Source organism: Hyaena hyaena, unplaced genomic scaffold, assembly GCF_003009895.1.
Source record: "Hyaena hyaena isolate Hyena2069 unplaced genomic scaffold, ASM300989v1 scaffold_310, whole genome shotgun sequence".
Lineage (NCBI taxonomy): Eukaryota > Metazoa > Chordata > Mammalia > Carnivora > Hyaenidae > Hyaena > Hyaena hyaena.
In genome coordinates, this window is record NW_024080940.1 from 973,606 (window position 1) to 1,001,365 (window position 27,760).

General features: G+C 41.8%; 1 protein-coding gene across 1 annotated transcript in view; it reads left to right on the forward strand.

The window, feature by feature from the left end:
* The window catches only part of RAI14 (retinoic acid induced 14), a 139,362-nt gene that overhangs the window by 94,778 nt on the left and 16,824 nt on the right, over positions 1 to 27,760 (forward strand). The window contains exons 4-9 of the mRNA XM_039248246.1: positions 11,908 to 11,996; positions 19,210 to 19,274; positions 22,798 to 22,855; positions 23,571 to 23,641; positions 26,232 to 26,338; positions 27,042 to 27,225. Coding sequence (XP_039104177.1) covers positions 11,908 to 11,996; positions 19,210 to 19,274; positions 22,798 to 22,855; positions 23,571 to 23,641; positions 26,232 to 26,338; positions 27,042 to 27,225 — 574 coding nt within the window. The remainder of the gene's footprint in view (positions 1 to 11,907; positions 11,997 to 19,209; positions 19,275 to 22,797; positions 22,856 to 23,570; positions 23,642 to 26,231; positions 26,339 to 27,041; positions 27,226 to 27,760) is intronic.

Below are 27,760 nucleotides of genomic sequence, written 5' to 3' on the forward strand. Positions count from 1 at the left end.
TCTCAGAGTTAAAGCCCAATCTTCCCAATTAATAAGAAAGGAATTGCTGTTAATCATATTAATATTGAATGCCCCACCACTGGGGTAGGGGCTTTTATATGTATTATTCATTCAACCAGCAGTTCATTCTTTCACCCATTTTATTTTTAAAATTTTTTTCATGTTTATTTTTTTAGAGAGACCAAGTGTGAGTGGGGGAGGAGCAGAGAGAGAGGGAGACACAGAATCCGAAGCTAACTCCAGGCTCTGAGTTGTCAGCACTGAGCCCGATGCGGGGCTCAGACCCACTAACTTTGAGATCATGACCTGAACCTAAATTAGATGCTTAATTGACTGAGCCACCCAGGTGCTCATCTTTAACACATTTTAAAGACCATGTCAATTTCCCATAGGTTTTTCTTATGTGATGCTCCCAGTCACCCTGGAGTAATCTATGAGCAGAAAGTATGGCTGAGAAAGTTTTGGGAATTAGTATAAATCACCCTCATCCGAGGTTCTAATAGAGTTCTAGAGTCTGGGGGTCTATCATAAATACAAGAGACAATCATTGCCCTAATGGAGATTTCATAATGCCCAAGTACTATTTTCAGACCACATTTATGAAACCAAACAATTTTGAAGTAAAAGAGCCAATGCTCAGCTTAAATGTCATGCATAGGGTTTCTTAGCTCTGAGCATGTGGTCTTTCATCTCATTGTTTCCTCCTGTCCCCAGGAGAGCTCTGTCCCTGAAGCCACACTGTTGCATCCATTAGCACATTGTAGGCACGTAAAGGACAGTGATCCTATTTTTACACTCTTTCTTTATGCCAAGCCCCTTTTATTATATCTCTCTAAAACATTTAGCAAGAGAAGGCAACCAGCATTTCCAATTCTCAAACGTTCTGCCAAATCAGTTTCTATTGGAAGTGGTGATCAGAGTCCCTGCGTAGCTACCTCTGAAATGGCTGAGCCGCGCAGCCAACAGCATTTCTCTGCCTGCAGTGCTTTCTCTCTGGGCCCACTGAGTTGACCCCTGGGATAGAGCAGGATTCCATTTCCCAAGGCTTTTATAACTAGAAGCTATTAGATAATGCTGCCTTCCTAACCCTCAGATTGCAATCTGAAATGGGAATCCAGATCTTGTAGGATTAAGGATTATCCCCCTGTAATATCTAGTGTGCACTAAGCTAATTTGATCATGTGGATCAGAAGAGTAAACTGAGGCCAATGAGTTTGAGTCCTTATTCTTTGGTTTGGGTCTCAACTCTGCCAAAGTCAGACACTTAACCAACTGAGCCACTCAAGCACCCCTAGCACCAGCTTCTTTAATGTAATATCAGGTGCGTTGAAGAGAAAGAAGAGGCCAGAGGACTTTTTGAATAAACTTGGAAAAGGAAAGTCTTTCTGAGGAGACCCCCATTCACTGACGCAGATTCCTGGACAGAATGAGGGGTTGAGCCTTGCACTTTTCTGGAATTATTGTCCTGGTGGACGAAACACCAAGGCAAAAGCCTTGAAGTAGGAAGATGCCCAGTGTGCCCAGTGAACAGAGAGAGAGCTACAGGTGTGGTCAAAATGGAAGCCAGGCATACTCTCATAAGGCCTGGTAAGCCAGTGGAAGGGCTTTGGATAAAAACCTAATTCTGAATACTTAGTTTCCTTGATTTATTTTAATATGGTTTAGTATCCCTTTTCCCCCCTCCAGAAATAGGTCTTACCTAAAGAATACAGTTAAAGGATAGGCAATTTTAGGTGTTTGGGAGATGCTGAAGCTCTCAAGGGATTATGGACAGCTGGTTATTTTCATGAAGTATTTCTGAATCTCACTGACCATAGTGACCCTCTCTGGGAAATAAAGGGGTTTAGAAGGAAAGGAGGAGAAGTGGATTCATTAGGGACAAACTGCTCTTAGAGTCAGGGCAGTGAATTCAAGTCTTGCTCTTTTACACATTTCCTAACCTCTCTGAGCCTCAGTTTTTTTCATCTGTGAAATGTGGATGGTGGATCAGCGTATCCTTCTGGAATCTTCAAAGACTCTGGGTATGGCTAGTGCCAGTAGAGTTTGGTGTGTGGTCATTTCTTTGTGTAGGGCTCGTGGTTTGCTTGATTTGGGGAGTGAAAATTGGTTGCAGAGGCCGTGGAAGGAATTGGAGGTCTGATTGAGGTGGCCAGCCCATTGCATTCTTGACCTCACCCTGCCAACCCTTTCAGGATTGGGAGCTGGGGCAGTGGAGAAGGGCAGCAACTTGGTTTGAGAGAAATTTTCTATGAATGAATGAAAAAAATCAAGGTCTTCTAAAAGGAACCTTGTGCGTTTGTATTTCTTCCAAATATACGTTTCAGCTGGCTGGCAGAAACCAGAAGAATTGTTTGTTATTACTCTGAAAGATCGAAGGAACTTTCCAGGCCGTCACTCACAGGCTTCTGAATAGCAACAGCTCCAGTCCCCTTTGGGTTAAGAGCCTTGAGAAATATTCAGCCTAATTCCAAGGCCTTTGTTTCAGAAAGGTTTGCACAACGCACTGAGTGGTTTTATAGGAAATGAAACCTGCTTCTGTCGCAGGCCGGGTCGGCTTCGTCACTTAGGTGGCGTTCCTAGCCACCAGAAAGCACCAGCAGACCTAATCTGCCCCACTGACAAGCCTGTATTTGTGCTTTTAGGCCTAATGCTTCCATTTTTTTAGTTAAAACATTATTTTTTAAAGAGCAGCACAGCCAGTAAGTTCTATCTATAGTGCTTCACAGTTTGCAAGTGATTTAACAAATAGTGGAATTTCTCAGCACGGTGGTAAAGGGCCAGTTCTGAGAAGAGTGCCTCCCTGCCTTGTTAGTTCTGGGAGTTTGGCCAAGTTACTAAACTTCTCTATGCCTTAGTTTCCTTCCTTTTCTGGAAAATGGGGATGATAATTGTTACCCCCGCATAGGCTGGTTGGGGGAGGTAATGAGTAAAAACCATAATGCATTGAGGAAGGCAGGGGGCCCCGAGGGAGAGAGAAAGACACATTGGCAGCCACAAAACTCTGAAGCATAGAAACCTTGGGAACTTTCCAAGCGACAAAAGCAGAGAAATTCCTAATATCAATAAGCAGCGAAGGGATCAAAGTAGTATTATGTAAATCTTCAGGCTGTTCTATTTGTGCCTTTTGGTTACTTCTCTGTGGACGGACCCAGCTGAGTTGTATAAGCAAAGTTAAACATTTCCGATTATAATGAAACTTAAAACAGCTTCAATTCCTTTTTTGTGGAACATATCCACGAGATAGTTTTAAGGCTCAGGGGATCATGTCTCCGTTAAAATTTGAAACAATGGGCGCCTTGGTAAAGAGGATGATGTGAACTTCATAACTTGTCCTCTACTTAGAGTAGTCCGTCTCCCACTGGGATGTGCACGTGACTCATCTGGAAACTTGTAAAACAGCCTCGGATTCTGTGGACATGGGCCGGGAGCCGGGGGGCCTGTGTTTCTAATGAGCTCTTGGTCCACCGACTACTCTGAGTCGCCAAGACTTAGGCTCTTGAAGAGCGATCACTTCAGCCACACTAGAATCCAGAGAGCCACCCTGCCGTATCCCTGGGCAATGGCAAGTGTCCCTGTCACTGTGCCGGGGATCAGAGGAGTGGGTAGAAGATTTTCACACCTTTCCCTCCTCCACTGAATTCTTGACCTATCTGAAGAGAGAATCAAGTCAACAGAATCTCTCCAAAGATTCGTTACTATATAGATTCTTGAATGACGTTTCTCATCTTTAAAAGGAAAGGCCACACTTTTTAATGAGGGGTAAAAATCCACACTGAGAAAGCCAACGGATATTCTGAATATGTTTTGCATTCACTCTTCTGTATTCCTCTAAGGGGAAATTTCAGCTGATAATTAACTGAAATAACTACTTCAAAGGGTTCATTAAGAAACACAAATTTAGGTTGTAATTAAATTCTTATCTCTTAAATTAAAATTTGCCAGACAATAACAAGTCTCAGCTAGAATGTGGAACAACTGGATCCTCTCGTGCTGTTGCTGGGATTGTGAGATGGTGTCGCAGCTTTAGAAAATAGCACCGCAGAGAGTTCACGGTTACTGCTGGCCCAGCAATTTCACTCCTAGGTATATACCCACTAGGATTAAAAACTGGTGTCCACACAAACCCTTGTAGATGAATGTTCTAGCAGCATTGTTCATAGTAATCAAAAGGTAGAAACAATCAAATGTCCATAACGAACAAATAAAATGTGATATATCCATATAAAGGTATCATTTATTTATTTATTCATTCATTCATTTATTTAGAGAGACTGCTCACACGTGGGGGAGGGGCAGAGAGAGAGAGGGAGAGAGAGAATCCCATGCTGACTCTGTGCTGACAGCCCCAGCTGAGCCCTCGAACTCACAAACCGTGAGATCATGAGTTGAAATCAAGAGTCATAGACGCTTAACCGACTGTGAGCCACCCAGGTGCCTTAAGGAAGGAGTAAAGTACCAATATATGCTACAATATGGTGAGTCTTGAAAACATGCCAAATGAAAGAAGCCAGACAACAAAAGACCACATATTATGATTCTGTCTTTGTGAAACACCTAGAATAGGCAAACCCATAGAGCTAGAAAGTAGAGTAGTCATCGCCAGGGGCTGGGGGGACATGGGAATAGGCATTAACAGTTGATGGGCATGTCGATTTTTTAGGGCGGTGAAAATGTTCAAGAATTAGTGATGTTGGTTGCACAACTCTGTCAATATCTGAAAACAACTGAATTGTACATTCTAAAATGGTGAATTTTTTGGTCTATGAATTTTGTCTCAAGAAAAAGATTAAAATCTGCACATGTTGATTTCTCCATGTTTAATTTGTTTTAATAGGATTATATTTTAGCATTTTACATTTGTTTTTAATGGTTTCTCAGAGTTTCTCAACCTAGGTACTATTGACATTTTGACATATTGACATTACTGACATTTTGGACTAGAGAATTGTTTGGAGGCCATCCTGTGCACTGGAGGATGTTTAGCAATATCTCTGACCTTTACACATTAGATGCTCATAGAATGTGCCCCCCCCCATGAATAATTAAAAATCTCTCCAGACATTGCCAGATGTGCCCTGGGTGGGGCAAAATCCTTCCCACTAAAAGCCAAGATCCATGAGGGCTTCCTTTTATTTACCACGTGTTTCTCGGTGCTTAGAACTGTGTTTGGCATGTAAATACCCTGGTATCGTAGTACAAATATATGAGTGAATTGATGTATTTAGCTCTAGCAGAAATATGGAAACTATCCCATACTTGGGTTAGCTCCAGTACCCTAGAATTAACATTGTCAAGACTATGTTTTGGGCTGTGGGAGTGGCATTAATCAACCTGTACTACTTAGCCTACCCCCTCTCACCCAAATCTACAAACTCTCTTTAGAGATGTTTTCTTTTACAAGCTCTCTAAGACACAGGCCATCAGAGGCCACCACCCATGGTCTTCATTAGTTGTGTGCTCTCCGGGCACCATCTGTTCCCTAAGCCTGCAGTAACCCCAAATGCCCATCTGCAATCCAGACGGGGTGGTCCCCAACCCACTGTAACCCTGGCCTGCCACCACTGAGGATGGCTACATTGATCAGTCACTGCATAAGAAAAGAAACCTCCTCACTGTCATTTACAAATCCAGGTCCTGCCAGTGACTAATCATGTTTTTCCACCCGACTGGACCTAACTTTTCACTTGAGTCTCTTATTAAAAGTTGGCCCTGCTTTCTGTTCACATTCAGAGGCTAAACGCTAATGATTCGCTGCTGCCAAATCCTGCTTTGAGGATTATCACTTCCGTGAAAGGTGCCAGAATGTTAGCAGCTCAAGTGTGAGCTTCAGACAAAGCTGGTCTTGGATGGCTTTTTTGTTGTCTGTGGCCGCCTACAACTTTGTTCCCAAGAGTTCCTATTCAGGAGAGATGCACATAGGTTTTATTCTTTCCCTTCTCTTTTTCATTTCTTTAGCAGTGGTGGTTCTAATTTAACCTCTATTAGCCTGTCTTTTCTGAACATTGCAACAAATCCTTTTATTAAGCAACATATCCTAGACTGCCTGACTTGCCTTGTGTTGGTGAGGCTGTAACAATTGGTGGGGTTTTTTTTCTTTTTTGGTGGTGGTGGTGGTGGTGGTGGTGAGGGTATTTCCCATGTGCTTCACATTTTGCTGAGTGCTTTTATGTATAAGTCATTTATTCCTCAAAGCCCATTTTACGGATGTGGAAACCGAGATACCAAGACCTTGCCCAAGATCACACACTAATAAGTGGCAAAGCACAGACTGAAACCCAGTTAGTCTGAGCCCTTAAATATTACATGCCTTACTTCCCCAGTATCACATTTCTTATAAAATTTTCTCATCTGACTACATGTATACATGTCCTTCCTCTAAGTTTTAATAAAGCTATAATGTTAGAAGTTTTAATTTTTCAAAAATGAGAGGAATAAGGGCCAGATTTTTTGAAGTTAAAACCTTACAATGACTGGTTGTCCAAGTTAAATACACCACCACCACCACCACCACGCCAATGTAGTTTTCCCATTTTGCCCTTCGGTACAATGGAATGGCATTTACTCTACGCCTGATTAAGAGGTTTTTTTCTAGGCACAGGGATGGAGGAGTAAGAGAAAGAAGACCAGGCTCTATCTTCCAGCAGCTTTCTCTCTGAGGAGGATTAGCAAAATGACACTGCTTTTTTTGTTCATGGTTGGTTGCTATTCAAGTGTAAGGTAACTAGAGCTTAGTGCTACCGTTTATATTAAGGAGCTGGGTTGTTGAGGAGTTGCTGATAGTCATGTCATTGTCTGCTTTGTGCCTTATTTCTTCTGCATTTACACAGCTTGCATAAAAACAAGACAAAGCTAGGGGTGTCTGGCTGGCTCATTCGGTAGAGCATGCAACTCTTAATCTTGAGGGTGTGAGTTCAAGTCCCATGTTGGGTATAGAGATTACTTAAAAATAAATAAAAGTTAAAAATTAAAAAACAAAGCTAAATGAGTACACTGACCATTTTGGTTTTCTTTTATGTGGTAATTGGTTTAGCAAACAGGTTATAGATCCTTTGGCCCAAGTTAGGTAGTAAAATGATTTTCTGACTAACATTCTATGGCAATGACACATTATTAGATAAAAGCTAGGTTATTTTAAGGAGTTAATCAGAGTGGTCAATAGATAACAAAATAGATATCTTGATGGTTATTCTATATTTTCTCTTTCTAAATCTAGCACAAAGACTTTTTATAGTGTATAGTGATATAGTTAGTAGATGTTGATTGTATAGAGTACTGTATGGTATATATATAGAGAGAGTGTAGAATATAGCATATACTATTGAAGATTTTACTAAACATTCTTTTACTTCCAGTTCACTACCAAGAACCTTTTTATTCCATAGGATATACGCATAGAAATTTTGGAAGACTTTCCCAATTTGAGAACATAGTTGTAGTGGGTACACCGTATGTGTTCATATATATTGTGGATAGGTATTGGTTATTCTTTCAAGACCGAATCCAGTTTAAAATCTGAATTTTAGCATTTCTTTATTGCATTGTGGCTTATTCTAGACTGCGTGAGACTCGCATTTAAGTCCGTTGTTTTTCTGATCCTTCAAGAGGTGTATTCTTGAACCCTTGAAACTGATTCCTACTTTGGTCTAACATTGTATCAGAAGTCCCATATCATATTCTGTATAATGAAGTGATTTGGCACATTCTCCCATCAAAGCATTTTAGCCAAAATGCCCAAAGATCTTAAGTAAAGCTAACTCCATTACATGTGAGGCAAAACTTTTTTTTTTAAGCCTGAATTTGCCTGTATACATACTTAATCAAATACTATCCAGAGGAACGTTAACAGTTTGTCCTCTGGATGATCACACACAGAATACCCAACATTGGTGTCTGTCTTTCAAGATCCCAGTAGGAAACAGCACCCTCAGATAGGATAATTGATGACCATTTAAGAAACAAACTATTAAAATAAATAAAATAAAGTAAAATAAAATAAAATAAAACGAACTATTTACAAGTTTGTGGTCAGAGTTAAACCAGCAGGGTTGGGAAAGCAGCCCTGGGTCAGTAGCAGTGGGAATCTATTTCAACATTCTCGTGCCCCCTGCCCCAAACCCGAAGGGGCCTGGAGAGAGAACAGTTACCAAAACCCAGACAGAGCTGCACCTTTGGATGAACTGACCCCCAGAGCTATGAACCTTGTGGAGGAAGTAGAGGGAGGCCATGAGTGCCAGTGTGTGGCCTCGCAGGGAAGGGGGCAGAGGGGATAATGCCCTGAACTCTTTCCTCTCATCCTCCTGACTCTCGTTAAGTGCCTCCCATTAGTTGATCCCAACTAGAAGCCAAAGGATGAGGCCGCCCATTGGATTCAGTCCCTAAGAGGTCTGCTTCCTGGGCTACCGACCCACAGGACAAAGGTGGAGGGCAAATCTGGAGGGCCAAACAGATGGTGCACAGCGTTAGTAATTATCCCCTGAGAGCAAACTTATGGGTCATATTTCATGGCTTTGCTTGCCCTTCCTGGAAATGCCTACTCAGAATGCTGATACCTAGTGGAGTTCCCTGTCTGTCTGGAAAAATGAATTAGAAACTTCAGGCTAAAATGATCCTTTCTTCCTCTTTCTGCTTTCCATGCTTTTAATCCCCTTTCTTTGAGAAACATCTTGAAATCATGATATATTTAATTGAATCACATCAATTAAGAATGATTTTACTAGCTCAAAACATGAGATTATACAGTGTCAAATTACAAGCTTGAATATCTGTCCTTACATAAGCAGCTCTATCTAATTATTTGTACTTGGTTCATTTTATCTATAAGAGTGGTGAGGGCTAAAAGTTTAGGTCAAATACATTAGGATAAAATTATGAATTGTGAAAAGATTCTCATTATTCTGTTTTCTCAGTAGGACACAATATTCTGCAGGAGAATTAGTTGGAGAGTTCCAAGAATAGAGGGGAAAAAAATGACTCCCTGATCTAAACTGTAAAGAGAGAGGGTGAGACAAAGCCTTGTACACACACACACACACACACACACACACACACACAACTTATTTAAGCATATGCAGTGACACCTTCATTAACTGGATCCTTCAGTAAAATGTGTCAAAGCCATCAAAGATGTGTTGATTCGGGTTGATATAAGGACTTTTGTTAAAAAAAAAATGTACAAGAAAATTTCTATCAAAGGATGGGATTTTGAACCCACTGTCCTAACATGTCACTTCTGCCTTGTTATTAACCTTCTAAATAATGACCCTGAAACCCTACAGCTCCCAAGCCATCCACAGAATAGCATGTCGCATTCATTAGATTCCACCTATCAACGTACAGTAGTAGCTTACAGTGATGCATCCTTGTCACACGTGTCTACAGTTTCAACCCCCAAGAAATATAGTGTGCATTCCAGAGAAACTCCAAGAAACCTCAGAGTAGAAAAAATATAAAAACCACAGGCGCTGGGAGGTAGGAGGTTATAACTAGAAGAGACACATGGAGAGGTTTCTGGAGTGCTAGCAGGAGATATGAGAAGAGCTTTTGGGTCTCTGGTCATGTTCTGTTTCCTTATATGAAAATAAAATGGGCATGTTTCATTTGTGAAAATTTAGCAACCCATACAATTGTGATATGTGAAGTTTTCTTTTCATATGTTATACTTCAATCAAAAGTTATATATCTACATATGTGTATGGTGTGTGTGTGTGTGTGTATGGTGTGTGTGTGTGTGTGTGTGTATGGTGTGTGTGTGTGCGCGCGTGCACGCATGCATGTGCTAATTATCCTCATACTTTTATCTTTAATGTAGGATGTGGCTATCTTCTTGTCCAGATAGTTTTGATTTAGTTCTTCCCTGGTCATAGTTGATGGCAGAGTAAACATCTTAGAAGCAGAAACACAAACATTAAGAAGAGAAGATAAATATTAATGACTATTAGGGCTTAATAATCTGGGGCGTTTAGATTAATAGCTTGAAAGCAGAGACCGATAATTGAGGTTCTTAGTGGTGACTTCATATCCTCAAGGGCAATTAAATGATGAGACATACACTGTTCCTTCTGCTAAAAAAATTTGAGAGACATTCCAGCAAGATCAGCTAAAATAAACCCTTCACAGCTTAAAGATGAATTTTACATAATGTAAATTCAGTTTGCCCAACAATGCTGAAAGCATAGCTATTACTGTACTGCCTTTTAGGGAGGTCCTTTTGGTCCTTATTGAATTGTATTTAATCAGGAATTCCTGATTTAAACAGGATTCCATTTAAACAGGTTACCACATTCCCAAGTCACTCCATATGATCAAGATTTGACTGTAATGTGAAATCACCTACAAAGTAGATTTGGCTATAAGGAAACATTACACATAAATTGCTGCACAGGTGCAAAAATAGTTGGTGTGATTAGAGCCAATTAAGCTAACATAATAGAATGTTGTTAGAGCTGGAGGAAACATCAGATATCATCTGACTCAATCCCCACACTTTACAGTGAAGGAAATGTAGGTTCAGAGAGGTTAAATGGACTTCCCAAAGGCACACAGGTAAGGTACGGCTGATTTGCGATCAAAACTGAAGTGTCTGCATTTGTTGATCTTTCCACATACACCGAGCCTCATCCTTCAGAAGAGTCGTGTGGTCAAAATGGCTTGGGTTTTAATTGTGTAGCTATTGGATTTGCTATTTGGGTGTGACCCTGGGCCCCAGTTATAGGTTCTGTCCTGTGAAAAAATACAACCTGGGTGGCAACTTACAGGTAAGATGCTGCCTGGCAAGTATGCTGAGAAAGTAACACTCCAAAATAGAACTGGAGCAGGAGAAGAAATGGAAGGCTCATTAACCTCTCTCCGTAGGAAGGAGACTTTCCCAAGGTTCTTGCCTTCTCAGCCTCTGGGCCTGAATGCCCAGTGGAATTATGCTTTGCTTCTGCCTGTAGAAGTGCTCTTCACCCTTGGGATCTGCAGGGATGAATGGTATGGTATTTGGGTGTTATCCCTTCATTTAATGGCAAGTCTGTACATGCTGAGTGTGGTTATTATGCTCAAGTGTTGTTGAACACCAGAGCCTAATTGTGGGCTTTCCTTCATGTTACTTGCACCTGCCTGGGCATAGACACCTGCCATACAATGAAGATAGTGATAGGACTCACCTCAAAGGCTCTTATGAGAAGGAAAAGAGATGATGTATAGCGAGTGGCTCATAAGATGGTTGGCACACATTAGCCGTTAACAAAAGTTGTGTCCAACCTCTCTTATTCAGCTATAACACAACAATGGACTAGACATGATGTTGTCCAAGAACCTTGACCATTGTTTGACTTAGAAAGTTTCTCTTTGTAGAGAGTATTACTTAAAAATAATGGCTTTGGTGAAAGCACTAGACAACAGAAAAAAAGTTGATAGATTACTATTTAGGAATTGAATCTAGTTTGAATGCTCTTGTTTCTTAAAGAGACAAATAAATAATGTAGTTGAATCCTTTTTTATTATTATTTTAGAGACAGCACAAAGAGGGAGAGAGAGACAGGGAGTGGGGAGAAAGAGAAAGAGACCCTCAAGCAGGCTCCATGCTGAGCGTGCAGCCCAATGCAGGGCCCGGAGTCAGACTCTTAACCAACTGAGCATCCAGACACCCCATAAAGACCCCAAGCCTGGTCTTTAGGTTGGAAAACCTAAGATAATAGTTCCTACTCTATTACTTAATAAAAAGTGTCAATGAGCAAATTATCAGACCACTTTGAGCCTCAGCTTCCTCACCTTTACAATGAGATTGATAATAATACCAACTCCCTAGATGGTTGTGGAGCTCAGGTGAGAGGAAATGTACATGAAGAGGCAAAAAAAAACATTGTTGGAGATGAACTCCAAAGAGTGGAAATCTTAAGGCAATTGTGTTTACCTCTTTTCCAGCTTTCATCTTGCTGCTACAAAAGGGCACGTGGAATGCCTCAGGGTCATGGTTACACATGGCGTGGATGTGACTGCCCAAGATACTGCCGGTACGTGGTCTTTATCACTTAGGTCAGCAAGCCAGCACAAGAGTAGGTATCACCCAGGTGAGACACATTCATTGTGGGAAATTTCCAGTCTTCAGATAGGCCAAAAGAAGAACCTAGAATCCCTTCTAATGACCGGGCTCTGACATAGTTTTGTCATTTGTGCCTTTACAAGTATTTTCCTCTCATATGTCCTCAGCTAGAAACTGTATGCTTCTTAACCTCCATTAAAAAAAATTTTTTTTAATGTTTTATTTATTTCTGAGAGAGAGAGAGAGAGAGGGAGAGAGACAGCGTGAGCAGGGGAGGGTCAGAGAGAGAGGGAGATACAGACTCCAAAATAGTCTCCAGGCTCTGAGCTGGCAGTCAGCGCAGAGCCCGACGCAGGGCTCGAACCCACGAACCGCGAGATCATGACCTAAGCGAAAGTCGGACGCTTAACCGAGTACGCCACCTAGGCGCCCCTAATTTTTGTTTTTATGAATCATAGCATGAGGTGATAAATGCAGTGAATTATGTTGTTTTTTTAATGTTTATTTTGAGAGCGAGAGAATGCACATGTGAGTTGGGAGAGGAGCAGAGAGAGAGAGAGAGGGAGAGAGAGGATCTGCACTGACAGTGCAGAGCCTGATGCAAGGCTCAATCTCACAAACTTGTGATACCTACTCAAACTTGAGAGATCACGACCTGAGCCAAAATCGGGTCAGACACGTATCCGACTGAGCCATCCAGACACCCCAATTTTGATGCAGTGAGTTGTTTAGGAGCCTGTTTTGTTAGCTAACTGAGATGTGCTCTGTGGACAGAAGCTGTGATCCTCGGTGGGACCAGCTGCCCGTGGGTCTCACCCCTTACTGTGCTATAGTGCATCTGAGTCACTTGGGAACTGGGGGACAGGCAAGGCAGGGAGAAGAAGAAGAAAGAAAAGAATAAACAGTGTACATGCACACACAACCCACACATATCTATACCCATGCTCTGTCCTCTGTGATTCAGATTCTGTTGTCTCAAGGTTGCCAGCCAACCAGTATTTTCTCTAAGTAATTCTGATGTGAAGCCAGTGTTGATAAATGATGAACAAAGCAAGTGGAGAGAAAGTGTAGACCTATCTTTTGTGAACATGGTTCTACAGGAAGGAGCCCCCAGGATCTCTGCCCCTGGCGGCCATACCATGGGACCAAAGCAACTACTGGTGGCTTTTCATTTCTCTGTTGTACTTAAAAATCTATGCCTTCTACACTTATTGGGATGAGCACAGGGTGTTATATGGAAACCAACCTGATAATAAACTATGAAGGGAAAAAAATAAATAAAATAAAATAATTATTATTTAAAAAATTTCTTTTTCTTCTAACAAGGATTTGTTAGTTTGTACTGAAATATGAAATCGGTCTATTTTCATAGTCTTTATCTAGGTTATGCATTAATTCTTACTGGATCCCTTTTCCTTCCTCCAGTCTCCTGGCCACCTCAGAGTAGCCATCTGGGGGTGGGGGTGGGGGGCAGGAGGTCGGTCAGGTATTGTGAGAGTGCTCTTAATACTCAAAATATTGTTGGAACACTTTGTTTCAAAAAGTCTGTGGCATTATTATTATTATTAATCTCAGTGTTAGGGGATCTTTATCCTTTGAGAATAGATTTGTTTTTTTAGGACAGACCAAAAAGCCACTTGAAGTCAAGTCAGATAATTTTTGGTCAAAAATAGGGAGTGATTAAAGTAACAGGATGAGTTTCCTGAGCAGGACCACAGAGAGTTCCAAAAAAAAAAATACTTTGAAAAATGACAGTACCGGTGGAAGGATGAATGGCTTCGTAAGTGACTACCTTAAGGGAAATACTAATTTATGCTGCACTAGTTAAAATCATCTTTGATCCTAGGACCTAGTTATTTTGTTTATTATTCTTTTTAATTTTTAAAAAATATTTATATTTGAGAGAAGGGAGGAGGGGTAGAGAGGAGAGAGAGACAGAGACAGAATCCGAAGCAGGTTCCAGGCTCTAAGCTGTCACTTCAGAGCCCGATGCAGGGCTCGAACCCACGAACCGTTAGATCATGACCTGAACTAAAGTTGGATGCTTAACCAACTGAGCCACCCAGGTGCCCGTTTGTTTATTGTTATTTAAAGTCATGCCATGCGCACACAAGGGCAGTATGATTAGCTAAAGTACCCTTGATGAGAAATATGTCTTCTTCAGTAGATGAAGTTTCCTCTTGAAGAAAATCCTAATCTAAAGGAATTAGCTTAAAGTAAATAGATTGGAGCTACAATACAGATTCGTTTCATTGTATTTGATGTTAAGAAATAGATTAGTCAGCAGTGTCGTTATTTCTATCATAACCAAATATCTCTTCCCTCTATCTTTTTGTTATAGGGAAAAATATGTTTCTCTAATGCTCATTGTAGAAAATTAGGGAAATACAGAAAACTACAAAGAAGTTTACCAGTGCCTCTACTTCTAATGAGAAAAGTTTTACTCTTTTGCTATCTTTCCTTCCAGATTTTTCCTGGCACATTTTTACATAGTTGAGATCACATTATGTAATAAACTCTACATGCTTGTCTTTTTTTTTTTTTTTTTTTTTAATATTCCACCAGTATTATTTCTAATGCTTAAAGCTCTTAAGATTTTTGTGCCATACAACACATTGGGTAGAGTCTTTATTTTCTCCCAGAGCCCTAGCTCCCAATACCAGAGCCTGGTAAAGTGTCAGGCCATGAGGCCTGGACACCCCATTGTGCCAACTTGCTAGCCGACTGAGATGAGGAGGGGGCGTTGCAGACTGCTCTGGGCTGCTTCTCCGGGCTGGGCAGTGGGAACTACTACAGTCCATCTTTTTTATTTAATGTTTATTTACTTTTGAGAGGGAGAGTGTAGCAGGGGAAGGGCAGAGAGAGGGGGACAGAGGAACTGAAGTGGACTCCGCACTCCCAGCAGAAAGCCAGTACAGGGCTCGAACTCCTGAACCACAAGATCATGACCTGAACTGAAGTTGGCCACTCAACTGACTGAACCACCCAGGCACCCCTTCATTTAAAAATAAAAAAATTATTGAAACTGATGGACTCCACAGCACCTTATGGGCCCAGAACATTGTCCAAACATTCGATGAAGTGTCTGACTTCAGCTCAGGTTGTGATCTCCTGGTTCATGGGTTGGAGCCCTGCATTGGGCTCTATGCTGACAGCTCAGAGCCTGGAGCTTGCTCTGGACTCTGTGTCTCCCTCTCTTTCTGCCTTTCCCCCACTCAACACTCTCTCTCTCAAAAATAAAACTAAATATTTAAAAAAAAGAACCAAATTTACCCTTCTATTGTTTAAATATAGTCAGCATTTTGAAACTCTGATTTCTAAGAAAATGTTTTAAATCTTATCCAGTTGAATATTATTTCTCTTTATCTTTCTAAATTTTTTAATATTATCTAAAACTGTAATTTTTCAGACTTCAGCCTTTGGTATTTGTCAGTCTTGTCTGTCTCTTCTGGCTTCATTAGTTTCAGATTTTTTCACATATACTTGAAGACCGCATCAGTAATTCCACTATTAAATTAGTTAATTCTTCTCCATTTTCTCCAGTGATCTTAAGGAATTGAATAAATGGCTATTGTCTAAGGTAGTTTGGGGGAAAGTGTTCCATGGCTAGAATGGCTGGGCCATTCTTTTTATTTTATTTTTTTTAAGTAACCTTAAGTGGAGCTTGAACTCATGACGCTGAGATTAAGAGTCATATGCTCTACTGACTGAGCCAGCCAGGCAGCCCTGAGCCATCTTTTTTTTTTTTTTTTTTTTACAAATAGTTTATTGTCAAATTAGTTTCCACATAACACCCAGTGCTCATCCCCACAAGTTTCATTCTTTCTCATTGCCATGTAATATTCCATGGTATAGATAAATCACATCTTCTTGATCCATTTGTCCGTTGATGGACACTTAGGCTGAGCCATCTTTTTAGACTCCCTTTCTTTTTTTTTTTTTTTTTAAGCTTTTTCTAATATGTTTTTTAATAGTTTATTTTGAGAGAGAGAGCATGGGCACGCAAGCATGAAAGGGAGGGAGAGGGTCGGAGACAGAATCCCAAGCAGGCTCTGCACAGCATGGAGCCCATGTGGGGCTCGACCTCATGAACCATGAGATCATGACCCAAGCTGATGTCAGATGCTTAACTGACTGAGCCACCCAGGTGCCCCTAGATTCCTTTTCAATAATAGGATTCTTACAGTACCTTTAATAGTTCACAGTCTCTGACATAAGTAACACTGGTCTTTTTACTCACAAAGTTCAGCTGGAATGCACTTAAATTAGGGTTGCCATGTTATTTGAATTGTTTCCTGATATTCCAGACAGATCCATAGCTGAATGGGGGCCAGACTTATGCACTGTCTCATTACACTGAGATTCTACCACTAATACAATGTTTTCTGTCCAGAAAATGTTTGCTTTTGGAAAGAAAATTTTGTGTTAACATTAGCAATAAGAGACATCTCACTTTGGTGTAATGTCCAGGGCATGATACATTATTTGGGTTTTAAGACTGTTTTAATTGAAAATACTTTTGTGCTCCTGGTTCAGGAAAACATAGCACAGAGCCAGAGAATAAAAGAATTGTGTTTCTTTAGAAACACGCCACTTACTTCCAGGTATGAGTAGAACACTTGGAATGAAATGAAACTTGTTTATTTTATGCCGGGTTGTTTAAATCTCCCTACCATCTTGTCTTTGGAGAATGGTGTCTTTTTCCAATGGGTGCTCTTTACATAGGACAGCTTTTGTCCACAGCAGAGACAAAAGCTAATGCACTATATACATGACATAAACAGTCTTCTGCTTACAATCAGGATGGCTTCCAGAAGTTCATCTGCAAGGCATTGGTTTAAAACTCAAAACGTGTTTGTCCTTAGAAACGCTGGTACAGATGATGCTTGGGGTCCTGGCGAGCCCACCAAAGCCTATTTAATGCATCCTGTACCCGAATTGACACTATTATGCATTATACATTCTGAAGACAAGGGGGATCTCATGAAGTTAAAGGAGGAAGAAGAAAGGTGTTTGTCTTCCTACTTCCAAGAGTCTTAGTTCCTGACCTTCCTCATCCTCATCTGTTTGGGAGGGCTCCTGCCTCTCTGTCCTGCTTCACCTAAACAACTGTCCCTCATGCATACCCTTAAAATCCTTCAGTGCAGCTGGTCTCAGAAAAGAAGGAATCTGATCTTTTGACCTTGTGTATGCTTTTGTGCAGCTCACGGTGGTCCTAAAACCCTCTAATTTTTAAATATGGTATTTCCTAGCTACGTGATTCTCTAATAATTAAAGATTTCCAGTCCATGTTACAGAGTGAAGACTGTTTGGAAAATGGAGGAATGATATTTGGAGACTGGACCACCATATGAAAGAAATGGTTTCTGTAAGCCAGTGTTCTCAACTGGGGTGATTTTGCCCCCAGGGGATACTTGGCAATGTCTGGAGACATTTCTGACCGTCACAAATGGACATGTTATGGGTAGAGGCCAGAGGTGCTGCTTAATAACCTAAAATGAATAGGACAACCCCCCTCCCCTCACACACACAGCTTAAAACGTCAGTAGCACTGAGGCTGTGAAACCATGCTTGAACCATGTACCAAAGTATGGGTTGTTTACTGATGTTACATTGGGGGTATCTTGGCCAAAAAGTTTGGGAAATGGAGGATTTAAGAGTTAACTTAAATGTGTGTTGGGCTGGCTGGCAGGAGCAGCTCTGGTCCTCTCCCCCTAAACCACCTCCCCAGAAACTAGGAGTGATCATACCCTCTAATTCAAATGAGCAAGTGTGTATTAAGAGCCTACAATGCGTCATCAGTGCTGGACTAGGGACACAGCAGGGAATGAGGAAGAGCTTCCTGTCCTCAATGGGTTCATATTTCTAGTGGAGAAAGAAAAACAACCATCTCTGTAAAGTGTGTGTGTGTGTGTGTGTGTGTGTGTGTGTGGTGTAGAGGGATGTGGGGTGGAATGGAGTGTGGGAACGTAGGTGCTCAGTGCTATGAAGAACAGAAATGAAGCAGGGATTAAAGATTAAAAGGGTGGCAGAGGAATGGGAATTTTCAGAGGGAAGGCCAGGGAAGACCTCATTCAAAAGGCACCCTTTCAGTCGCTACTGACGTGAGAGGGCAAGCTGTGTGGTGATCCTGGAGGAGGAGAATAGAGGCTCAGCACAGAGTCCAGCAAGGTGGTGAAGGGCCTCAGACAGGAGCCGGTGGGGCTGGTAGCCATGCCTTCTGCCCAGAAGCTGCCCCCAAACCCCTCTTCCATGGAAATTCTCTAGGCCCATTAGGCTGTGGAGAGAAGTGGGTATAGCACTAGGATTTCCTAAAGCTGACCACTGAAACATCAGAGTGCCTTATGCTGGAGTCATCTTCTACAAAGGGAACATAAAGAATTGCTACTTTAGTAGTGTATTATTGTTTTTACAACTCTTTTCCTTCTTCCATATAAGGACTTTGAATATCTGAAAACTCCAGGTAATTTCCATGCAGGGGCTGGAGGACGTTTGGAGGAGAGGGAAATGAAAAGTCAAAAATAGGGATTTAAGGGGTGTCTGGGTGGCTCAGTCAGTTAAGCGTCCGACTTCAGTTCCAGTCATGATCTCACAGTTCGTGGGTTTGAGCCCCACATCCGGCTCTGTGCTGACAGCTCAGAGCCTGGAGCCTGCTTCAGATTCTGTGTCTCCCTCTCTCTCTGCTCCTCCCCCACTCCTGCTCTGTCACTCCCCCTCAAAATTAAACATTTAAAAATAGGGATTTAAGTGATGGGTGTTTAGGTAGTTCTCAGCTGGCATACATGTGGCCTCTCCTGGATCCCTGGGCCCGTGGTAGTTGTAGCGTGGCGTGGCTGTTGTGGATGCAGGATGTCTGGCAGACGTGGGGACTGCTGAAAGCAGAACCAAGCTACATATCATGAGTCGCCTGCAAGCTTTTAGCCCAGAGTTTAATAGCGCCCTAAGAGAACGGCACCTGGAGCAGACGCTGAGTATTATCCCGTGGGCAGGATGCTCTGTGTCCTCTGCTTCTTTGTCACACTCAGCCTTCCAGATAAGAAGCTGAGGCCTTTACCCTCAAGAGTAACAATTCCGTCTTTGTTGGAGAACAGTTTACTTCCTCATAGTTGTCTTCATTACAGAGATAAGAAAGGGATTTGAAATATGTGGCCTTTTTTTCCAAAAAATGTTTTTAATCCATTTAGGACACAGTGCTTTGCACCTCGCAGCCAAGAACAGCCACCACGAGTGCATCAGGAAGCTCCTGCAGGTAAAATGGAACAACTTAAAATTATACATTTTAAAAATTGTCATTTTGAAAATTTTTTAAGTTTAAGAGTAAGCTCATCTGTGAAAGAACACTCTCATTGAAACCATCTGAGAAACTGGGTTCCCTAAGAAGTGTCACAATTTAATGACAACCAAGGAAAAGATGATTTCCACAGCAATTGCACTGGTAGGGAAGAGGTTCCTCATCAGAACTTGGAATGCCTTCCTGGGATCCAGCCCCTTTCTTCCCTTGATTCAGCTCCTCGCGTCCTTTTCTGAAAGACTCTTACCCTTCACATAATCAGTTTAAAAATTGTTTTCCATGCTGTTGGAGATCCTTGCAATACAGGATCTCCAGGATCCTAATATTCTTTCAGTCATTGGGAGAATGCAACTCTTCTTAAACAAAACTCCAACCATGATTTCCTTGTATGTAACATTAAAGGAGCCTTTAGTTCTTAGTTTTTGTTGAAGTTCTTGGTTTTATTTTCCTTTATAATTTGAAGCCAACTCCCTGGTTTGATCACCTTGCTAGTTTATGATGATTACTTAGGGGGACGACATCCGTAAATCTTGAGAGATGAATATTTAATGAAAGCCCACTTGCCGTCCAGACTGTAACCTCCGGCTACTGCCAGTCAGCATAGGAGCCAGTTGTTTTCAGGAACAGCGCAGAGTAATAAAAGATGCACTCCGAGTGCTGTCTGTCCTATCGAGCTGCTGTGTTGGGACCCAGCATCTTGCTTTCATTTATTTGGCTTTGCAATTCTAATGCAGAAATGTGGCCACATTCTTCAGCTTGTCCTGCTCTGTTGATCACACGGCTTCTTGTCTTGCGTTGCGTGACGCAAGCTGCCACCAATCCCAGGAATGCAGACCCTTAACAGATCTTTGAAGTGAAATTCAAGAAAAAAAGATCAACATCTGTGATTATTATTACTTTTTATTATTATGAGGCACCTCCCCGAAAACAGTTAAAATAGAACTTTTCTTCTCTGCCTTCTCTGAGGCCCAGCACCCTGAACAAATGACAATCATGGACTTGCCCAAGTGCCCTGCCTCCATACCCTTGGTCTTGCCTTATTTTTTTTTTTTTTTAACTTATTTGTATCTTAAATCTCTGTTCTCATTCTGGCTTGGCTATCCAGGCTTTGCATCTGGCTTTGATTTTCAGGAAGAATGAACTTGACAAGCTGGAAATCCTCGTGGGCAAGGACCAGATATTCTAGCCTCTAATGTAATTTTATATCTGGTTATGCAAATGGATTGGTTTTTCTCTGGAATCTTTGAAGCCTTTAAACACTTCCTTGTGCTATTCTAAAATTAGGCCAAAGCATGGTAAGTCGTAACGTGATCTCCGTTCTTCTTACCACTGAAGGGCAGACAGACATTTCACTCTTAACACTGCCTGTTCTTGCCTCTACCTTGCAGACTTGCTTTTCTCTCTGAATAGTTGTTAAAACCTGAGGCTTTGATGTCCTAATGAGTTGCTTTCTTTGGGTCCTGGACCTCTTTAGCCAGTTCTTCACTTCGGTCCTGGCATCCCCTGCCCTCTGTGATGGGACCCTTGTTATCTTCTGCCCTCCCTCCCTCTCTGCACTGAATCCTCTGGGCTCTCTAGGTCTTTGCTCTTACTAACCTTTGCTCTTACTATCTGTCTGCTAGAGATACTTCTCTCCTCCAGTGGCTACCATTTTAAAGTTCTGCCTCCTCAAGGCAGTAAGCACAAATAGACCGCCCCCCCCCCCCCAGACATTGTTTTAACAAGTGCCTCCTGGGCACCGTGCACTGTGTCGGGCATTGAGGATATGTATATACTCACGAGCAGAGTGGCCCTTATCCTGATGGAGCTTGCAATCTTGTAAACAAGTCCCCAAATGCACGTTACAAATTGCACAACATCAAGAAGAAAACTGACCACATACTGAGAGAGATGGGTGTGGGGAGGATGTTCAAGGAAGGCCTCGTGGAGGAGGTGATATTTAAGCTGAGAACGTTGGAAAGAGCCAAGGGGAAAGCATTCCAAGCAGACAGAAGAGCAAGTACAGAGGGCCTCAGGTAGGAAAGGCACTAGTCAGGGAGGAAAGAAAGCCTCGGGGAGAATGAGTGCAGAGAAGAAGGACATGGAGTGCGGGCCTGTGTGTCATGGTGGGCAGACTAACTCATCGAGGCACAGCATGGAACTGTGGAGGGCTTTTAAGGAAGGACTGAAAGTCACAGTTTTCAAAGATCACTCTAGTTATATAGAGAACAGGGGCAAGAGAGAGCTGTGGAGACCGCCAGGAGGCTGCCCCAGCTGTCTGGGTGAGAAGGTGCTGGCTTTGACTGGGTGGTGTAATGGGGAAAGAGACGACCAGGTGGCTTTAGGTCACAGAATTGACAGGACATGGTGGTGAATTAGATGGGGGAAGAGGAGAAGGAGAAGAAATCAAAGATGACCCAGTGGTCTCTGGCTCATGGACTAGTTTGATAAAGACAGAGAAGTGTCAGGGAGAGCATCCCAGAAGTTTAGGAGGGCTGCGTTTGAGGTGCTTACATCAGAGCAGCAATGTGAGATAGGCAGTGGGTTACCAAACTAGGTGCTCCGAGATGATGATGTGTACAGCTAAGAATATAGGCTGTAGCCCAGCGCATCTGGGTTTGAATCCTGGCTCTGCCACTTCCTGTGACTTGAGCACATTACTGACTTCTTTGTATCTCAATTTTCTCGTCGGAAGATGGGAGCGATAATAGTATCTAGCATTGTTAGAAGCCTTAAAACAATTCTTGGAAGAGTGCCTGGTGCTTAATAGCTAATACACCCTTGTGTTTGTTATTGTGGAGATAATACATTTGAGAGTCGTTAGCTCTAGCTGGCATTTCAAGCTACGGGCATGAATGAGATTACCAAGAAAGAGAGTACCGAGGAATGCCAACGTTAGGTGTTTGGCTCGTGGAGGGGAAGTGGCCAGAGCAGTAGTGGGAAAACCAGGTCAGGACGGCCTCTAGAAGCTGAGTGAAAGGAGTGTTTGGAGAGGGGGGTGGACTGTGGTAAGAGGAGGACACGAATGTTTGTTGTCGAGGGAAACACGAAGGTTGTTGGTAACTGTGGGGCCATCTCTGTGGAGTCTGGAGGACAGCACGCAATTGCGGTGTGTTTGGAAAGGAGGAGCGAGGAAACATGGATTGCATGTGGACACTTAGTTTTGTGAAGGGGGATAGAAAATTAGGCAGGAAATCGGGGAGGGAATGGGATCAAGATGAGAACACCTGGAGGGTATCTGTCAGCTGTTGGTGGTGGGGTGCTAGTGTGAGAGTGAGAACAGGATGGCCAACGCAGCAAAGAGGTGACCTTTGGCTTGGGTCACGATGACTTGGAGATGAGTCCCCCTCCCCGTAGGAGACCGTAGGTCCTGGAGCACAGTGGTTGGGGCTTCTTCATATTTATTCTCTTCCTGGTAAGACACATCACACCTTACAGGAAAAGGATGAACTGAACAGAGCTGAAAGTTTATTATGTGTATTTATTTATTTTTGTCTTCTAGTCAAAATGCCCAGCCGGAAGTGTGGACAGCTCTGGGAAAACAGCTTTACACTATGCAGGTGACTTTTATTCTCTTATTGATCTTCTACCATAAGAAATACTAAGTTCTCCTTTTCCTTATTCAAGCCATTTTCTGTACCATTTTATTTCTGAGGCTGTTGTCTGTCATCATTCCTGGAATTTCCTTTTCCCTCAGTTTGCAAACCGCATAGAGTTTTACCTAGAATTCATTAGTTGCCTGCCAAACTGTAAAAATTGCCATGATTATTATATTTTAATTAATATAAGGTTCTTATTTAAACTAAGAGATATTCATAAGCACTTAGAGATTTAATGTAATGTGTGACAGAGATTTAGTTTGGGGATCAAAAGAAACTCCCATTTTATTTTGCAGTGTTTTCTTTTACTATTTTGTCATTATCTGTCACACGGCTCCCAAGTAACAAAACACTGACACCGAGCTCAGAGAGTGATGAGATTTATAAATTTCTATTAGTGCCAGCTGTGGCAAAGCGAAGTCCTACAAAATGCCAAAACAAAAATTTGCACAAAGGCAGCTGGCAGCCAGTGGCTCTAGGTCTGGAAATTAACATTGAAATGTACCACTAATTCGGAGCACCTTACTTAACCTTCCGGGTACCATTTCTCCTTAGTGCAACTAGAGTAACATAGCAAACTGGGTGAAACACGAACTTCTCCATCCTGGAAGTGTGTGATGCCCCTGCTGCTGAGAGCCGCTGTGTGACGAGCTGTGTGTCTGTTTCCTTCCCTCAGCGGCACAGGGCTGCCTTCAAGCTGTGCAGGTTCTTTGTGAGCACAAAAGCCCCATAAACCTCAAGGATTTGGTAAGTATCCAGTGGCTCTGAGACGTGGAGATGGACACGGTGTCTGGAGCACTGTGGGCTGCTTCTGCAAGTCACTGAGACATTTAGAGACCTAAGCATTTGGCAAAAGTCTAATGCGTTTCAACCTAGATCCTCTTCTGCAAAATGGATCCATGTATTATCTCTATTGGTTTCTGAATTTAATGACACATTAAGAAGACATTTTGTGGGGTGCCTGGGTAGCTCAGTCAGTTAAGCGTCCAACTTCGGCTCAGGTCATGATCTCACGGTTCATGGGTTTGAAACACCGCGTCAGGCTCTGTGCTGACAACTAGCTCAGAGCCTGGAGCCTGTTTGATTCTGTATCTTCCTCTCTCTCTGACCCTCCCCTGCTCATGCTGTCTCTCTCTCAGAAATAAAACATTGTGACATGTACTTCCTGATGTGTACATTTGTTTCTAAGGTCATCTGCCATCAACCTAAATATTATTAAGGCTTAATTTATTGACTTTTAGAAGAAATAAGTCTGAATAGAAGTTCTATCATTTCTGTTACTTCCTATGTACCATCTTGGGTACTCCTGGGTACGGTTTCCCAACTTTGAAAACCACTTCTAGCCTTTTTAACCTTGCTGGGCTACTTTGAGAATAAATTTACATGCCAGTCACTCCTGGCTACCAGGTTAAATGTCCTGCCGTAGGGTAGGAATTAAAACGCATACCTAACGGGGATATTGTTACGTGAGTATATAGAATCTGTAGATAAATTCCCACTCCCTAAATCTCAGTACTTTATATCCAGAAAGTATTATAACTTCACAGAGATGAATTTTTTAGAAATGTGTCTGAAATTCTATTTTAAATGGAGACTTAATCTTTAGCCAGTAATTGTATTTTTCAAAATTATTGGGCATATTGTAATTTATTTTTCCCTTTGTCTACTTGAATACATCTGCCTTACAAGTTACTATCAACCGCATTTGGGAGGTATGTTCAAGGAATAAACAGAATACAAGCTTCTCTTGATGGTTATTATTTGAGTTAGGACCTCTTCACCCTAAGGTTGTGGAAATAGTCATCTATATATTCTTCTAGTATTTTTCACTTTTTTTCTGTTGTAGTGTTTAAATTCTTAATCACCTTACATGGTTTGTATATGAGTTGAGGTCTCATTTTCTTTCTTTTTTTATTTTGTTTTATTTTACTTTATTTTTATTCCAGTGTAATTAACATAGTGATACATTAGTTTCAGGTACATAACACAATGATTCAGCATTTTAAAAAATGTTTTAATGTTTATTTTTGAGAGAGAAAAAGACAGAGCATGAGCAGAGGAGGGACCAGAGAGAGAGAGGGAAACAGGATCCGAAGCAGGCTCCAGGCTCTGAGCTGTCAGCACAGAGCCTGTCCAGTTCATGAACCGCGAGTTCATGACCGGAGCTGAAGTCAGACGCTTAACCGACTGAGCCACCCAGGTTCCCCCAACGTCATGTTTTTACAGGAATGCCAATTGTCCTATTAAGTTATTCTTTCCATTGATATTTATCTAGTCCCGTGCCAAGAATAGACAAACTCTTATGTTCTGTTTTGGTAACCTGAACGGTTATGAAAGCATGTACTTTCCAAGGGGGAAGAGTGGAATGGATGGTAGGATGCGTGTAGTTTGCTTGGAAGAAGCCGCTTGGAGGGCAGCGGGACCCGCTGCTCCCCTGTGGAAGCAAGTGCTTCCATTCTCCAGAGCCGTCCCTCGGTCAACACGCTAGGCTTGCCTGGAGCCTCTACATATTTGACGTTCCTCCCTCTCTCACGTCCCCACCAGACTGCGGGATGGCCACTGAGGGAACAAGCAGCCCTTGAGGCTGGGGTTCCTGAGGAAGAGCTAACAGTGCAATTCCCTAAGAACAGCTGTGCTGAACTACTAGGTATTTATCCAAAGGATACAAAAATGCTGATTGGAAGGGGCACATGCACCCAATGTTTATAGCAACGCTATCAACAATAGCCAAATTATGGAAAGAGCCCAAATAGCCATTGACTGATGAAGGGTTAAAGATGGTGTGTGTGTGTGTGTGTGTGTGTGTGTGTGTGTGTGTGTGTAAAATGGAATATTACTCAGCAGTAAAAAAGAACGAAATCTTGCCATTTGCAGCAACGTGGATGGAGGTAGAGTGTGTTATGCTGAGAGAAATAAGAGAAAGACAAGTATCATATGATTTCACTCATGTGGAATTTAAGAAACACAACAGATGAACATAGGGGAAGGGAAGGAAAAATAAGATAGAAACAGGGAGACAAACCATAAGAAGCTCTCTTAAATACAGAGAACAGTCTGAGGGTTGCTAGAGGGAAGGCAGGTGGGGGGGATGGACTAAGTGGGTGACAGGCATTAAGGAGGACAATGCTCGAATTAAGGACAATCATTGGGTGTGATATGTTAATTAACTTCAATTTAAATTAATTAAAAAAGCTGTGTTGAGATGTCATGGCAGCCGTATCGGGACACAAACTCATGGTAACAGGACATCTCAGGAATAAAATGTACAAGGAACAAGGACCTTTGAAATTCTGGCATTTAGTATCTTAGTTGAAATCAATCTGCGTTTGTCTCCTAGGATGGGAATATACCACTGCTTCTTGCAGTACAAAATGGCCACAGTGAGGTCTGTCGCTTTCTCCTGGATCATGGAGCAGACGTAAATTCCAGGGACAAAAATGGAAGGTACCACAGACATAGAAACCATGGGATGTCAGTGATATCTCCATGCTGGGAGTCTCAAAATTTCACAGCTATATTTTGGACCATTTGTGATAAAGTGGTTTTAATTTTTTCATTTTCTGTGCCCCTCTCCTTTTCTTTAAGTAAGCTCTACACCCGACTTGGGGCTCTAACTCATACCCCTGAGATCAGTAGTCACACACACTGACTGAGCCAGCCAGGAGCCCCCTTCTGCCTCTTTTGATACTCCAGAATCTGTGATGTAAAAAAATTTCCCCTAGACCTCTGGGAACATCATTGAGTCTGTGATGAGATTATTAAATACTGAAGTGACTAGGCCGTTTCCGATGGCTTTTCATACAAAATTAAAGTAAACATACTGGCTGCTTTTAAAAATAGTCCTAATGATGTATAGGTACTTTACAATGCTTGAGGTGAAAGGAGGCCATGATTGGTGCCAATCATATTAAATTGCATCATATTTAGAAGATTATATCTATGTTTTGTGACCTAATATGGTTTAATGCTTTGATTTAATCTGAAGTTTAAAAAAAACACCCCTAATTTCATCTCACTAGCAGTCCATTAAGTGTATATGTTTAACTGCACTTCATCTTCCTTTCCTTGTTTTCAGGATAAGTGATTTCTCAGGAAAGTGTTTTCCCAATTTGTTTGTACTAATTTGCTATCTCCTCTTTTTCTTTAGAACTGCTCTCATGCTGGCCTGTGAGATCAGCAGCCCTAACATTGTGGAAGCCTTAATTAAAAAGGGTGCAGACCTTAACCTTGTAGATTCTCTTGGACACAATGCCTTACATTATTCTAAACTCTCAGAAAATGCAGGAATTCAAAGCCTTCTATTATCAAAAATCTCTCAGGATTCTGGTATGTGAAAGAAAATAGCCAGTGTTGTTTTAAATTTATCCACTTCATTTTCCCCAGAGGGTAAAGGAATGTGTGCAATATGATCTATTTTATTATTCTTTTAAACGTACTCTTGAAGAAAAATGTAGTGTTCAGTATTGTGTTTGTTGTGTGTATGTATGGGTGTGAGTGTGCATGTGTATGTGTGTGTATCTCCCACCCAAAGTGGATATGAGTCATGGTTCTTACTGTTCTTTTTTTTTTTTTTTTTTTTCCTTCACTTTTTCATAATAGAAATTTTTACTATGTAATTTCTGGAGAACTCTCTGTGTCAGCACAGAGACCAACGCAGAGCTCAAACTCACGAGTTATGAAATCATGACCTGAGCCATAGTCGGACACTTAACCGACCGAGCTACTTTTTAACAATCATATCTGACCAGGGGAACCAGGGTGACTTGCAAGATAGTAAGTTCCCCAACACTTGATGTGTTAGAGTCTGAGTTATCATTAATCAGAGTTAGTTAATAGCACTGGTATTCAAACTTTCTATAAACAGTA